The sequence below is a fragment of the Geotrypetes seraphini genome, chromosome 16 (assembly GCF_902459505.1).
Source record: "Geotrypetes seraphini chromosome 16, aGeoSer1.1, whole genome shotgun sequence".
Taxonomy (NCBI): Eukaryota; Metazoa; Chordata; class Amphibia; order Gymnophiona; family Dermophiidae; genus Geotrypetes; species Geotrypetes seraphini.
Genome location: NC_047099.1, coordinates 9050861 through 9068160, shown reverse-complemented (window position 1 = coordinate 9068160; position 17300 = coordinate 9050861). Strand labels below are relative to the sequence as shown.

The following is a 17300-nucleotide window of genomic DNA, read 5'->3' as shown; positions in this document are numbered from 1 at the left end:
ATAGAGAACCAGTGTAAATACTGCTATTACCCAGCCATACACTTCTAAATATAAGCCCAGACAGCTAGAAAATTCCTTTTTAAATTCACAAACGTTTAAAACAAAGCTTTGTTTTAAACGTTTGTGAATTTAAAAAGGAATTTTCCTTCGTAACCAGGTGGAGGTTTCTGGATTAGGAAGTGGAATGCTGAAAATAAAGGCATCTGAGCATCTGGCATGATCACCTAGACTTTAACACCTCAACTTGTGAGCAAAGCCTAAGACATTCAGAGTGGCGTAACCTGCACTGCTCAACTCCTTTCTTAGTGAAGCCTTGACTTTTTGCACGTCCTGGTGGCCCTGACGCAGCGGATGCTTTTGATTAATTATTTCCGCGAAACGCTGGCCGCGTCGGCAAATCTACACTAGTGACTGCACTCTTCTAAAAAGACAAATCAGCAAAGTCAGCAAAGTCAGCCATAAAAGCTAAGTAGTTTGGTTGCTTATTTTTTAGTTTCTGGCTTGCACTTCTTTTCTGCAACCCGGTTGTGGGTTAGCTGTTTTAATTGCTTTTTGAAAAATTGCTTTAAAAAAATCTGTATGTGGGTCAATGATTGGAGTTGGAGCGATTGTACTACGCTGATTTTCCTCAGTTTGTGATTGTCACTGCTGCGCGTAGGCTCCGTTTCTGAGACCCGAGCCCTTCTAGCTGTCTGGGCTTATATTTAGAAGTGTATGGCTGGGTAATAGCAGTATTTACACTGGTTCTCTATGATATATATATATATATACTGCTGGGGTATTTTGTTGTAGGTTATACCTAAGAAATGACGCCATTTATAGAATATGGGCCTTAGTGGATGGCCAGTTACCAATTATATTCAGTGGCACTGGGGGGGGGGGGAAATTCATTAAATGGCGCTCAGGATTAGCCACTGTTATGATCCATGCTAAACTAGTAGTCTGTAGAGGATGCTCTGTCCAGAGTGTCCTTTCTAGAATACTGACATAGCATGTATCTCGTGCTTAACTTTGGGCATGAGCATTCACACTTGCCAAAAGTTGATGTAAATGCTGGTGCCCAATGAATGTCATTTGGGCACGCTAATTTGAGTATTCTATAATATCAATCCTAAATTCTCAGAGCACCCCTGACCTCCCCAAGCCACTCCCACCACCATACATTTTTTGGAGGTGCACGTCAAAGAATTTAGGTGGAACAAAAGAAGACAAAAGAGGCGATCTGTGATGCTCAATCTATTTATTCACTGTTAAGATCCAACACGTACGTGTTTCGGCTTTAAGGCCTGCATCAGGGGTAGAGGTCTGCACGGGAACGGGGATCGCGGGGATCCCGCGGGTCCCGCGGGGATCCCGCGGGTTCCCCCCCTGGCCCACGGGACTCCCACGGGGACGCCCCCTGGCCCACGGGACTCCCACGGGGATGCCCCCCTGACCCACGGGACTCCCACGGGGACGCCCCCTTGCCCACGGGACTCCCACGGGGATGAAAACAACCTACCTAAATTCTGGCGATGCAAGTCTGGCGTCGCGTCGGGAAATAGCCATGTTGAGCAGTGAGCTCAGCACGTACACAGATGAAAGCCTTGCTTGCTGATTGGTCCGGCGGCCCCGCCCCACCGTGCCGCCGGACCAATCAGCAAGCAAGGCTTTCATCTGTGTACGTGCTGAGCTCACTGCTCAACATGGCTATTTCCCGACGCGGGCATTAGGCTGTTTTTTGTCATTTCGGGTGGGGGATGGCAGCGGCAGCAGCAGCCTGAAAAAGAAATCATCCTGGCCGGGTTCGGTGTCATGCTCCGGAGCTTCTACAGCCTTCCTATCTCCCTCTCCCTTCTACCTGCGGCTCTCTTCGGCAACTTAGCAGCAACGATCGACACAAGCTTCTGGCGTCGGGGCCTACCCTCTGCGAGTCCCGCTTGTTTCAACTTCCTTTTTCCACAAAGGTGGGACTCGTAGAGGGAAGGCCTCGATGTCGGCAGCTTGTCTTGATCACCGCTGCTGACGAGTTGCTTAAGAGAGCCGCGGAGCAGGGGGGTGTTGCCAGGTGCAGGTAGAAGGGAGAGGGCCAGATGCAGGACTCGTGGGTGAGGGAGGAGAAGAGAGAGGGGAGAGAAACAAAAGGAAATATTTCATACTGGGCTGGGCCGGAGTGGAGAGAGGGTGGAAAGATTCTGGCTACAGGGTGCATTAACAAAGGAAAAAGGGGGAAAGCTGAAAATGGAGATAGTGACACAAAGAAGAGAAAGGGTAAGCAGGACCTTCTGAATAAGGATAGAGATACAGAGGGGACATGAAGAGGAGGTGAAATAGAGACATAGAAGTAATGCTGAAAAAGTGTGTGTGGGGGGGGGAGATAAAGACATTGAAAGGGCAAATGGTGAATATGGGGTAAAGACAAGGACAGAGACAAATGAAGATTCTGAAAAAGTGGTGAGATAGGGATATAGGTGAGATGGACACAAAGAAGGGTGATGCTGGAAAATAGGTGGAATGGTAATTCTGACAGACACAGAAGGGAAATGCTGGATCAAGGAGAGATGGGGCTCAGGCTGGATGGAATGAGGAGAAATGCCTTGTTGGCCCGGAACTTCCTCTCCTATGTCAGAATTGACGTCAGGGAGCGGAATGCTGGTCAGCGCGACGCTTCTGCAGGGAAAGCTTGGGACAGCGGTGGCTTGGGGACTATTCCCCGATGGCGGTGGCAGCAAACCGAGTGGCTTGGGGGAGGGCACGGAGAAAGAAAGAAAGGGGGCAGACAGAGAGACAGAAAGAAGGGGGAACAGGGAGACAGAAAGAAAAAGTTGGGGGAGAGAATGAGGTCTGGAGGAGAGGAAACATACAGGAGGCTGAAAGAAAGGAAGAAAGATTGGATGCACAGTCAGAAGAAGAAAGTGCAACCAGAGACTCATGAAATCACCAAACAGCAAAGGTAGGAAAAATGATTTTATTTTCAATTTAGTGATCAAAATGTGTCTGTTTTGAGAATTTATATCTGCAGTCTATATTTTGCACTATGGCTCCCTTTTACTAAACCGCAATATTGTTTTTTAGCGCAGGGAGCCTATGAGCATTGAGAGCAGCGCGAGGCATTCAGCGTAACTCCCTGTGCTAAAACCTACTATTGTGGTTTAGTAAAAAGGGAGGGGGTGTATTTGTCTATTTTTGTATTTTGTTACCGAGGTGACATTGCATAGAGTCATCTGCCTTGGGAAATGTATATGGCAGATATCTTTGTTTTGTGTTCAAAAGAAAAGGAAATGCATTTCTGGTTTTATTTCTACAGTGTTGAAGTACTTGTTGGCCCTTGCTGTGACTGGTGGGGATCCCCAAGCACCGCCAGCAGAGGACCTCCTCTAGAGATGGTCAGAACTCCCCTCCACCAAGCGCAGCAGTCGCTGGCAGCATCCATGAGCCACTGAGGTGCCAGCATCTGTGACTCAGGGACGCTACTGCTGCCTGCCAAGCTTGGCAAAAGGGACCCCAGGCCAACTGCAAAGGAAGTCCTCAGCTGACAGTTTGTGGGTTCTCATCAGCTGAGTATTTATATTTTATATTTACATTAGAGGTTCTGGTAGAAACCCATTTACAAAGTATGTATTCTTCCCAATTAATATTTCCAAATTAATAGTCTCTTTGCTTATTTGTAAATGGGTCTCTACCAGAGCCTTTAATTCAGTAGCATAATTAAATAAAATAACTATTTCTGAAGTTTATAGGGAAGAATGGTGACGGAGGGGATTCCTCGCGGGGACGGGTGGGGACGGAGGGGATTCCTCGCGGGGACGGGTGGGGACGGAGGGGATTCCTCGCGGGGACGGGTGGGGACGGAGGGATTCCTCACGGGGACGGGTGGGGACGGAGGGATTCCTCACGGGGACGGGTGGGGATGGGTGGGATTTTGGCGGGGACGGGTGGGGACGGGTGGGATTTCTGTCCCCGCGCAACTCTCTAATCAGGGGTCTTGTTTCCAATGGAATACAATTTCTCACAAATGTCTCTTATCTAAAAAGATGGTAATTAAGACACTGTTAGAAGCCTGATCACTATACTGGCAACAATCTCACACATCCACTCACAGTGAAAGTGCGTGAAATTGTACTCCTTGGAAACAAGACCGCTGAGGCAGTCCTTACGGCTGAAATGCTGGGTCTTAGCAGTGAATAAACAGATTGAGCATCGCAGGTTGCCTTTTTTGTCTTCTTATGTTCTACCTTGAGGAAGTAGAATCTCCTGTATTCTTGTGAACAATTAAGGTGCACATATTATTGAATAAGACTTAGGGTAGATCCATGTGTAACTCTTAATGATTGCCACTTAACACGAGTGATTGTTAATGCCTTATTAGTTCATTAGCTGGCATGCGGATCTGTGATCTGTACCAGATTTGTTAACCCAGCTTTGGGTGACCTATATAGAATTTGGCAGTAATTGTTTCAGAACCACTGAATATTGGCAGTTGGCTATGTCAGTAGAGTTTAACTGGGTAGGAAAACCTTTCCTGCCCGGTTACTGTAAATCCTGTTGAATATCAACCCCTTTGTACATATTGTTTAAATAATCTTTTGCTTTTATATGTTAACTTATCGTGACAAGGACACACTCAATGTATGTTTTCTAGTATAAACATTGTATGGTCATCCTAGTATGGAAAACCAATAAGCAGATGCATCTTTAATGGCTTTTTTGGATGTGCCTTCTTGTTATGTCTTGCTCATGTTGGAAATTTTGTATCAAACAGTATTATCAGCAGATTAAGGGGTCCTTTTTACTAAGGCACCCTAACTGATTTAGTGTACACTAAATGCTAAGGTACCTATTATATTCTAATCTTTAGCACGTGATAAATCAGTTAGCACGCTTTAGTAAAAAGACCCCTAAGTGTTATATGAACCTTGTTGGGCATTAAGCTAAGGAATCCATTTGTTGGACACATAATAAAGATTTTCAACTTGCTGGGGAGTTTTGACTTTTTATTCACTATCATAAAGTGATCTTTTCTGGAACCTCATTTCTGGAGCCTCATTTGCCTCCTATTTTTGGTTGTTTCTACTGTCTCCTTTGGTTGTTTCTACTGTCTCCTTGCATCTACACGGTTGTCATACATTGGAAGATGATCCGGCATTTAAACTGAAGATTAGATTAGATTAACACCAACAGCAGGGTTTAGCATTTTCATTTTTTTCTTGATCACATCCACATAATCAACATTTACCCTGATTTATGTTGGGATCTATTAACCATACTATTATCAATATTGCAATGTTCTTTATAAGATGCATCAGTGGTGCAGAATGGGTAAAAGTGAATCAATTTTTCAGTTTTTCATAAACTACAAAGACTAAAGTACACTTAATGAAGCTACATGGAAATATTTTTTTCACTGACCAAATGGTCATATAGTCAAGTTTTAGAACTGGTTGCCAGAGGATGTTGTGACAGTGGTTAGGCTGGGTTTAAAAAATCTATAGTCTGCTATTGGTACTAATGACCTGGATTGGACACCATGAGAATGGGTTACTGGACCATTGATCTAACCCAGTAAGGCTATTCTTATGTTCTAGACACAAGAGCTTTCCTGCTTGGATCGTTGCTACTCTTTGGGTTTCTGCCAGGTACTGGGGTCAGATTAATGAGCTAAATGGACCATTGGTCTAACCTAGTAAGACTTCTCTTGTGTTCAAATATTCTTACAAGTGTTCTCCACCCTCATTCCCACTGGCAGGGATGTGATCATTTTCAGTAGCAAGGGGCAGGCAAGTTCCCTGGGAGTCCTGCAGAACCAGTTGCCCCTCATAATTGAAATGACCATATTAATGGACCCCCAGCTCATCATCAGGAAGGTGAGTGGAGGATTTCTCTAATATCATGGTTTCAGCCATGCTAATAAAGCAGGTCCCTTGGGCATTCTGCAGATAGTTCTGCCCCTCATAATTGCAATTGACATATTAATAGACCGTCTCAATTATCAGGAAGGTGGGTAAAAGTCTTCTCTGATATCATTTGGTTGGCCCAGGTGCCTAAGGCCCCTTCAATGTTCCCCCCTTGTGTGCATAGTTCCTATGAACGTTGGGAGCAGCGCGGGGCATTCAGCGCTGCTCCCTGCGCTAATAACCGCTTTTGCGGTTTAGTAAAAGAGGGTGAGTATGAGCAAGTGGGACAAACATATGTTATTTTCTCTTCTCAGGGAGTTTATATATGATGCAAGGGTGACTGATCTGGCATCCACAGCATTCACTATCTCTTCCTCTCCCTAAGAGATCTCACGTGCCTGTGCCATGCTTTTTTGAATCCAGAGACAGGCTTTGTCTCCACCACGAGCCTATTCCATGCATCTACCACCTATCACCACCTGAAATTTCCTTTTTGTAGGTGTTGCTTATCTTGGAAACATAGAATTCAATACTTTATGCCCAGAATCCAGGCAGTTGTGGGATGGGGTCAGGAAGTAGCCATCAGTTATTTGGGTACCAGTGATATTCAGTGCTGATGATCACATAGCTAAATTGACAAAGAGAACCAAACAAAAAGTTGTCCTGGTTTAGCCCACTTAGCTATGTGGCTGCTGGCATTGAATATTGGGATGCCACTGCTACCACTCTCACCCCCACTCTGGTTCCATAATAATGCCTGATTCTGATTCCTCCAATCACATCTCCCAGTCACCAAACTCAAAATCAGCCCCTGCTAAATAGACCCCCCACCTCCCAAAGCACGTCTCAAGATTAGCCTCCTCCAAGATGGATCCCTCCTGATCCCCTCGAGATCAGGCATCTCCAAGTTTCACCACCCTTCTTGATCTGGGTTTCAAAATATTGGCCATGGCATCTCCCCAGGATATGGAACTGAAGAAGGAGCTGTGAGTCCCCCCTTCACTGTCGCACTTGCACTCTCTTGTCTTCCTATAGCCCCTGACCACCACCATCAAGCAAGGGAACCTGTTCAAGGGTAAACAGTAGCAGGGCTGGATGCAGGGACTGCCTAGCTTACTGCATATGGGGCTCGGCAGTAATGGAAACTGCAGCCTGATGAAGGATCTGGGCCAAGAGTTTTTGAACCTGAGTGAGAAAACAGTTTGGCTCTGATCTGAAACTAAGCACATCTGTAAAGAAAGCAAGAAAGTCAAACCCAGAATCTCAGGAAGCCAAAACAAAGCAGAAGAGGAATGATTACTCAAAATGTGTGATGGGAGATGGTAAAGCTGCTAGTCTCTCTCCTGGTCACCTTTGTGAGCGCTGTAATGCAACTTTCTGAAGCTTCCGTCATCTGTGCAGACATGTTCTTATTCACAAGGGTGAGCGACCATTTCAGTGCAGCCAATGTAGCATGAGCGAAGTACCTTCTGCAGTGACATGAGAAGATACATAGTGGGTGTTTCTGGAGAAACAGCTTTCTGTTACCTTGGCCCTCACCTCTGGAATTCATGAATCCTGGATGAGAGAATGGAAAAGGCCGCAAAGGTCACCCTGCACCAAAATCCTGCTGCCCTAGAGAGTGGCGTAGTTAACGATGAACTCATCCAGTTTTGAATATGAGACACCTACAGGAAGAAACTTCAGGCACAATATGTCTATGTTTTGTCTATGTTTGATTTATTACGTATGTTCTCTTGTGAACCGCCAAGAACTTTGGACTGAGCAGTATAGAAATAAATAAAATAAATACATATCTAGAGATAGAGGGAGGGTTTGGGATGGCTCTTTCTTGGGGGGGGGGAGATGCCTGATCATAAGAGGGATTTGGAAGGTGTTGCTCTATTTTGGTGGGGGCTGATCTTGAGTGTAGTGGGCCTGGGGGTGGGGTGTTGCTCTTGTTGGGGGATTGAGTATAACCAAGCCATATTTCGTCTGCTTCACAGTTAGCCACTGTTGATGAGTCTTGAAGTCCAAATATCTTTTTAAAATCAGGATAGGTTTTGTAAAGATTGAGCACTGTACACTGCGGCCTAAAATCTACATATGGCATCCTTAAGTTGTGCGCGCAAATTTACGCAGACAATATAATTGTTTAACAGGCCAAATGGTGCTGGTAATTGGCTAATAATCGACACTATGAGCAGACTGCAAGCCTCTCTTCTCTTTCTAGATTACTCGGTGCGATTCAAGCCTGAGAAGCTTTAGCCTCATCTGAACACTGTCCACTTTCTACGACTGCTCAGACAAAGAAGTGTCTCCCAGCAACTCAAGAGATAAAGGGAAAAAAGTGTTCAACTGATCCATCCAGTTAGCCTAGACCAGGGGTGTCCAATGTCGGTCCTCGAGGGCCGCAGTCCAGTCGGGTTTTCAGGATTTCCCCAATGAATATACATGAGGTCTATTTGCATGTACTGCTTTCATTGTATGCTAATAGATCTCATGCATATTCACTGGGGAAATCCTGAAAACCCAACTGGACTGCGGCCCTCGAGGACTGACATTGGACACCCCTGGCCTAGACTATACACGCAAGTTCAGTTTCTACCAAGGCTTCCAAACTCACTGTATCCTCCTCAAAATATCAGGGAGCCCAAAAGTTCTCACATCCCCATCCCATCATGCAGTTCATGTTACCCTATTAAATTTTTGTACTTTTTAGGGGGCAAAGAGTGCTTCAACCTGACTTGATAGCCTGTGGTCACATGTCTTCATTTGTAATTCTTTGTGTTACACCACATTACCACCTTCACACCTACCATGGAACAAAAAGTGACCTCCCCCCCAATCCAATCCACCTTATTTCTTAACCCTTGGTACAGCAACTAATGTCCCCCCTCCCCCACCAAGGATACCTCTATCCCTGTATGTACCTTTGGGACTACTTTTCCAATCCTTGCAGGTGGTCTTAGGTCTACTTTTCGAATCGTTTATGGTTTAGTGGAGAATGGGAAGGAGTGACACTTCTATGCTGTCTATTAAGATTTCATAATTTGGGTTGACATTGTAGGTAGCATACTATGGGCTCCTTTTACAAAAGCGCGCTGTTTAACGCTCATAACAGCATGCGCTAAACCGCCAGACGCACTAGCCGCTACCGTCTCCTCTTGAGCAGGCGGTAGTTTTTGGCCAGCACGGGGCTTAGCGTGTGATGAAAAGTTGCGCGGCTTTGTAAAAGGAGCCCTATGCCATGAGGTGTAAAATAAAATTTAGAAAACCATGATTCTGAGGAAGAAGTACATGGGCGGGTATAGACAAGGGTCAAGCAAGTTTTGTAGGATTTCCAGGGGGGGGGCTAGTCTGTCCCCCTGGATTGAAAACATATTTTTGCACCAGTTTCAATGGTGGAAGCATAGACAAGGTACTCTTGCGTGCATTTGAGTGAACATTAATTTAATTTCTTGCTCTTAAAAACATAAACATATATGCTTTAAATGTTGGCAACAAGAAAAATCTCATGGAGAAAATGACTTCTATCCATTTTACCTGTAATCTTTATCCACATGGACTCCATAGGCTGCAATCTGTTGCTTTTGCACAGATGGGACAAATAGTGGAAATGATGAAGTAGTTTCACCACCTGCTTCTTTTGAGATCCTCCGAAGATCATAATCCCAAGAGCCCAAAATACAGTTTAAGTCACTTTGCTGTCTACTAGAGAAAGCCTTCAGCCTGTAGCTGTTGGCAGAGCTGGTGAGGCAGAGATGGCCTAAAGTCCAGTATTTCTGATCTTAATGTATCTAAAAATTATACTTTTGGGGAATATGCTTTGTATTTGGAAATGAACAAAGCAAAAATCTTCCATTCAAACAATTTGCTGTAAGTATCTATCTCTTTTTTGGATTTATGTGCATTGTTTACCCATTTTAATTGTTTTCTTTTATATATGCGGCATATAAGTGGTATAAAGGGGATGATGAAAAGTTCTCTGCCCAACCAATCAACTTCCTAAATTCTGAGTGTTATTTTGCTACTGTAGCTGAAAAGAGTGTTATCTTATTTTGTTAAGTGTAGATTTTCAGAAACAAAAGTCTCTGTTTTGACATTGTTTCAGATCATTGATTAAGACATATCCATGCCATTCTCTTCTTGGTTGGGCTGAGAACTTTTCAGCACCCCTTCATAGTGTGAAGACTTTCAGTGTTTGGTAACCAGTACTGAGATTGTGATGTCATAATGCCTCATTCCACCAATAAGAGCCAACCTCATCAGTGATGTCACAATGACTTGATTGTCCTATACTTGGCTCACTTTTATTATATACGATAGGGTGCTGAAAAGGTCTCAGCCCAAACAACCAATTTGCTAAATTCTGAGCTTTATTTTGCTACTGTAGCTGAAAAAAGTGTTATCTTATTTTAAGTGCCAATTTTCAGAAACAAAATTCTCTGCTTTTGACATTGTTTTAGATCATTGATTGAACTATATCTATGCCATTCTCTTCTTGGTTGGGTTGAGAACTTTTTGTACACATATTCTTTTTTTGTAGAGCTTATGATCTGTCTTGGTTTATTCGCCAGCAGAGTCTAAAAAAAGCAAACATTTGAACTTGGGTCCAGTATTTTCAGCCAGCTGATTTAACCATTGGACTTCTCTTCCATTCCTTCTGTTCTCCAAAATTTTAACATAAGTATTATTTTGCAAATATATTTCACTTAGAGTTTAAAGATGGGAAAGACCAAAATAATATCTATAAAGAATTTATACGTAATGATCTCTAACTAGCAGCAGGCTTTTATTAATAATAATAATAATAATAACAGTTTATATACCGCAATACCGTTAAGTTCTATGTGGTTTACAATGGATTAAGCGAGGTACAAATTGATTGAATTTAAGAGGGGGGGGAAAAGGAGAGTTAATAGGACCGGAAATGCGTTGTTGAGGAGAAAAATATTAATAGGACAGAGGAATCACTATGGAGGAGAAAGAAGATGAGTGGGTAAGTTGTCTAGATACTTTAGGACAGAGGAATCACTATGGAGGAGAAAGAAGATGAGTGGGTCAGTTGTCTAGATATTTTAGGAACAGGTGAGTTTTTAGATGTTTTCTGAATTCCTCATAAGTAGTGGGCGAAAGCAGTTGATCTAGGTCTTTACCCCACAATGCTGCTTGATGTGAAAGAAGGTGTTCATGGTGTTTTTTCAGTTTACAACCTCTAACTGGGGGGGAAACGAAGTAGGAATGAGAGCTTCTCTTGTGTCTGTTGGCAGAGAAGGAGAAAAGGTCAATTATGTATTTAGGGGCAAGTCCGTTTAGCGCTTTAAAGCAGAAGCAGGCGAATTTAAACTTTATGCGTGCTTCCATCGGTAGCCAGTGTAACTGCCGGTAGTAGGGTGATACATGATCGAATTTCTTTAGTCCGAAGATTAATCTACTAGTTTCAGCAAACATTCATCTTCTGCTTTGTCCACCTTGTTATTTGTTATCTCAGCTCTCTTGCTGTTTCTCATTGTCTCTTTCCAACTCTTTTCTTAATATATCAAAAAAGATAATTTCCAAAGAAACCTTGAGGAGATCATCACTTTTAAATAATAATAACTTTATTCTTATATACCGCCAGCAATCTTGCGACTTCTAGGCGGTTTACAAAACGAGAGACAGTAAATACAATAAAGAGAAACTGTACATACAATGAATTAAAGAGTATAGCAGTGTGCATCTGATAACATTGATAATGTTTACGACAGTATGTGTGCTGCAGGCCAGGAAGTGCCAAGCTGCTTACACAGAAGTAGAAATATTCCGTAAATTGAATAGAGTGTTCATGTTTAGTGATTAGGGGTTGAGGTTAACAGTTTATAAGTACAGGTATGTGATGATGTTACGAGGGGGGTTGATGTTCCGGTTCATTACCTAGGTATTTCAAGAATAGGTAAGTTTTTAGGTGTTTCCTGAATTCTTCATAGTTGTTTGTGTGCGTAATTAGTTTTTCTAGGTCTTTACCCCATATGGCTGCTTGATACGATAGCCGTTGTTGATGGTGTCTCTTATATTTGCACCCTCTAGCTGGTGGGGAGACAAATTTCAGGTGTGTTTTTCTTTCATGTCTGTTGGTTGGGAATGAGAAGAGGTCTGTAATGTATTTTGGGGCTAGACCGTTTAATACTTTGAAGCAGAGACATCCTTGCTTGAACTTCGTGCGTGCCTCCATCGGCAGCCAGTGTAGGAGTCGGTAGGAAGGGGTTATGTGATCGGACTTCTTCAGTCCGAAAATCATCCTGACTGCTGCATTTTGTATTAGTTGTAGTCTTTGCATTTGCTTCTGGGGGATTGTCAGATGGGTGATGTTACAATAGTCCAGGTGGTTTAATATTAGGGATTGTACTAGAATTCTGAAAGCTGAAGTGTGGAAGTACGCCTTAATGGACCTAAGTTTCCAGAGAGTGAAATAGGAAGAGTGGGAAGGAAATGTCAGATTGGAATCGTTTTGTCACTTCTTAATTACATAAATCATTAATTGTATCGTTTGCTTTTAGACCCAGACTGAGATGAATCACATTTTCTTCTCTTCAGAAGAAAGGGATTCTGCAGTGGAAGTATTGTGAGATGTCCTTGTAATTAAATAACATCTTGAGAAAATCGATGAATTGTGTTTGAGTATCAGGGAAGGCAGCCGGCTAGTATCACATGGTGAGTAGACTTCGCGTGGGAAAGGAGCTGATCTTGATACATGGGATTAGGATAGATTTTTTTAATGATCTCTTCACCTGGCTGAGATGGTCAGACCTTTATTCACAGTCTTAAGGATTATCATGTACAACTTGCTCTGAGGCAATTGATTATAAAATACATCAAAGAAATCCACTTTATGAACCTATGAAACTATGTTTTCAAGCGCAATAAAAACCACAGAAAGTTCCTTAAGAGAGACAATAATCCATCATTTGGATGCTGCTTTTTTTAAGGTTAATGATGTATAATTGTGGGATGTTTGTAAGCATAAGAGAATATGAGAAGAAGAATCATGTGAGGTGGAAGAGTTCATTTGGGAGGGAGCAGGGCTGAGAGTATCTTGAGTTTGTCTTGTTGAAACGTGTTTAGCATTTCTTAAATATGTATGGATGTAATTTTGTAAACCGCACAGTTTTTATGCGGTATATACATTTTTAAATAAATAAATAAACGAGAATAGAAGACAGAACTTGACCAAAGATGTCTGGCAGCCCAAATTCTCATTACTATTTATCATTTTGAAAATATTACCTGTTGGATTTTGCTCTGTACAGACACATGCAAGTGACACAATCTCCACTCTACTTAGTTTGTAATCTGGTTAAAACAAACATTTCTAACAAATAAGAGATTCTAGTAGAATATATTATAGAAAGGTAATGTGCAACATCAAAAGTCAAGTTTTTAGCTTAGAGACATTTTTCTTTTTTTTTTTTTTTTTTTAGTTCAATAGTTTTTATTGAATATTATAAGAAATTTACAGAAAGCAGTTCAAACACACAAAATCTGAATAAGACACAATGGTATAGAAAAAGTCCATATCTATAATCATTTACTTACAACCAGATTAATAAAAAGAATCTAGGGTATATGTAACTGCTAATAGAAGATATATGAAAGGCAGAAAAGCAGGGAGAGTGAAATAAGAGAGAGGGAAAGAAAGAGGGAGAAAAAGAAAAAGAGAGAGATAGATAGATAGAGAGGCAGAAGTGTCTACTGATTAGAATGAACATATGAGTCTAAGAATGACCAAGGTGATTTATTTTGCACCATGTTTGTGGAGAGTCGAGAAATCATGTTTTTCTCATATGCATAAGATTCAAATTTGTGATACATGCTCAGAGAATTCCACCAAAAGGTGAAGTCAAGTAGCGAGGATGATTTCCAATTTTTCAGAATATGCATAAGAGCTGTTACAAACATGGCGTCAATGAGTTTAGGTGGGCAGTTTGTTTGTGTGAAACAAGGGTGTTGAGAACGAAGAATTACAATGTCCATGGAAATCTCTTCTGAACACTTAGTAATAGATTTTATAGTGTCCCAAATACGAAATAGAGACATTTTTCAAAACAACACTATGGTTAATAAAGAATCTTTTGTGAGAGTATATAGTTCAATTAATGTCTTGAATGTGTATATTTCTAAACACCTTCAACAACACCTCACTTCAAAAGATGTTCATATACAAATCTAAGGTGGTTAAAACAATCTATTTGAAATATTTTCATATAAGCTGGAAGATCTGGTGAGGAAGTAGTACATAAAGCCTAGTACAATGAAATCTTTTGAGTATTAGGTGGTACTTCTGAGGATCTGTATATGAACATAAGAACATAAGATTTGCCGCTGCTGGGACAGACCGGTGGTCCATCGTGCCCAGCAGTCCGCTCACGCGGCGGCCCTCTGGTCAAAGACTAGCGCCCTAACTCAGACTAGCCCTATCTGCATACGTTCTGGTTCAGCAGGAACTTGCCTAACTTTGTCTTGAATTCCTGGAGGATGTTCTCCCCTATGACAGACTCCGGAAGAGCGTTCCAGTTTTCTACCACTCTCTGGGTGAAGAAGAACTTCCTTATGTTCGTACGGAATCTATCCCCTTTCAACTTTAGAGAGTGCCTTCTCGTTCTCCCTACCTTGGAGAGGGTGAACAACCTGTCTTTATCTACCAAGTCTATTTCCTTCAGTACCTTGAATGTTTCAATCATGTCCCCTCTCACTCTCCTCTGTTCATGGGAGAAGAGGCCAGTTTCTCTAATCTTTCGCTGTACAGCAACTCCTCCAGCACCTTAACAATCTTAGTCGCTCTTCTCTGGACCCTTTCGAGTAGTACCGTGTCCTTCTTCATGTACGGCAACCAGTGTTGGATGCAGTACTCTAGGTGAGGGCGCACCATAGCCCGGTACAACAGCTTGATAACCTTCATCTTTTGAAGTGAGGTGTTATTGAAGGTGTCTAGAAATATACACATTCAAGATATTAGTAGAGACAACATGACACAGAGATTCAAGGAGTCTTTATATAGAATATTTAATGTGTCCTGAGCATCTGACTCATATTATATATTCTTCCCATTGTCTCTCGTATTTCTATTTCCCTACAGTTGATAAAGTGGAAGGAATGGAATTCAAGAATGAAACCAGAGTCACACACTTTACTCTGAAAGGAATGTATAGCAATCCAGACTTACAGATAATATTCTTTGTGCTGTTTTTAGTGATGTACCTGATCACTATAGCCGGGAATCTTCTCATCGTGGTGACCATCTATGTGGACTCTCAGCTTCACACTCCCATGTACTTCTTCCTCTGCAACCTGTCCGTCTTAGATGTGGGCGTTACAACAGTTGTAGTTCCTAAATTTCTTGCTAACTTTGTCTCGCAGAGCAAAACCATCTCTTTCAGTGAGTGCATTGCTCAAGTGTTTTTCTTTCATTTCTTAGAGGGTGCGGAATGCCTTCACCTAGTCCTCATGGCTTATGACCGCTATGTTGCCATCTGCAATCCTTTACGTTATAACACTATAATGAACAGACGTGCCTGTCTCCTGCTGGTTCTTTTTACATGGGTAGGTGGTTTTATTCATGGATTTGGCCAGTCAATTCCAGTGACCCAGCTGCCCTTTTGTGGCCCCAATGAGATAAATCATTTCTTTTGTGATGCTCGTCCCTTATCTATGTTGGCTTGTTCTAGTTCACTTATCAGTGAAATCACAGATATGATCAACAGCGGAATCTTAACCCTTGGTTCATTCTTGGTGGTTTTTATATCTTATGCACACATCATCTCCACTGTCTTAAAAATCCGCTCAGCTGAGGGAAGGCAGAAAGCTTTCTCGACCTGTGCCTCCCACCTCCTGGTTGTCACTTTATTTTTTGGCCCCCTTGTCTTCATTTACATGAGACCACCAGTGCAATTTGCAGGTGACAAACTGGTGTCCAGTTTTTATACTGTTGTGACCCCTTGGTTAAACCCCTTCATTTATACTCTCAGAAATGAGAAGGTGAAAAATTCCATGAAAAAGTTGGGAGGCAGGAAAGTGTCTTTATTCAATATGGAAAGGAGCTAATTTCCTGTCCATTTAATAAAAAAGATACAACTGTTCTGAAAATCACTTGCTCTTTCTGTTCCTTAATTTACTCCCTAAAATTGGAATTATTTTGCCCTTGACTATTTTTTAAAGTAGAATTTCCATTGAAAGATATTGTAAATCTGAATGAATTATGATGTTATTAGGGAAAGGTGGGAGCTACGGTGACCATTGTATAAATCGGTGCCTCAAAATAGGTGCCATAATGGAAGATCCAAACAATACAAAATGCCACAGCTAGGTTTTTGCTAGGTAAATTGAGTTAGACCAGTGCCACCCCATTATTAAAAGAGTTACACTGGCTCCCGATTGAGAGCAGGGTGAAATTCAAAATCTTATTGCTAATGCACAAAACTGTTTACGTCTCAGTAGAGAATGACACGGTGACAAAATTCATCACCGTTCCCGTCCCTGCGGATAACCGCGGGAAATAATCCCATGTCATTTTCTAATGTCTATTTCACCTCAGTCCTTCTACACCGGCATTCTTCAAAGCAAAGCTTGTGGGTCAGTGGTTGTGGCCATTCATACTCTGATTCTTCCCTCTCTCCTTAAAGAATGACATGAAGATTGTTTACCGCGGTTATCCTCGGGGACGGGAACGGTAATGAATTTTGTCACCGTGTCATTCTCTACGTCTCAGAACTGCAAAAACCTAGCGTCCAGACTACAAAATCCTAAACCCTTACATGCTCTGCGCTGAGAACTTTTCAGCAGCCTCTCAAACTATTTGGATTTCTGCCAGGTACTTGTGACCTGGATTGGCCACTGTTGGAAACAGGAAATTAGGCTAGATGGCTCATTGATCTGACCCAGTACAGTAGCTCTTATGCTCTGATGTGAGCCAAGTATAGGACCATCGAGCCATTGTGACATCACTGATGAGTTTGACTCTTAGGCACTGGTGGAATGAGGCATTATGATGTCACGATACCAGCTCTGGAATGTTGCTACAAAGGGGTGCTGAAAAGTTCTCAGCCCAACCAACCAACTTCCTAAATTCTGAGCGTTATTTGGGCACCGCAGCTGAAAAGAGTGTTATCTTATTTCAATAAGTGCCGATTTGCAGAAAGAAAATTCTAGGTTTTGACGTTGCTTTAGATCATTGATTGAACCATATCCACGTCATTCTCTTCATGGTTGGGCTGAGAATTTTTCTTTTTTAATCCGTCGATAGATCTCGCAACTTCCTCCATCTTGTGAGGCCGCGGCGTGTCGGCGTGAAAACCATGCAGCTTTTTGTGCGTGCACAGAGCCTGCACACCCTTGAGGGCCTTGCTGCTGAAGACCAAGGGCTGTTGCTAGGCGGAACATCCTTAGAAGATAAGGCAACTCTTGAGCAATGTG

At 42.3% G+C, this 17300-nt stretch overlaps 1 protein-coding gene across 1 annotated transcript; it reads left to right on the top strand.

Annotated features, from left to right (window-relative positions):
• Positions 1-14984: 14984 nt before the first annotated feature.
• On the top strand, positions 14985-15932 carry LOC117350513 (olfactory receptor 4E2-like). The gene has a single exon (XM_033924810.1). It carries the CDS (start codon positions 14985-14987, stop codon positions 15930-15932), a length of 948 nt encoding a protein of 315 aa, XP_033780701.1.
• Positions 15933-17300: the final 1368 nt, after the last annotated feature.

What these genes read in the sequence shown, in the direction of transcription:
- LOC117350513 (XM_033924810.1), top strand. Translation starts at nt 14,985, where the DNA reads ATGGAATTCAAGAATGAAACCAGAGTCACACACTTTACTCTGAAAGGA.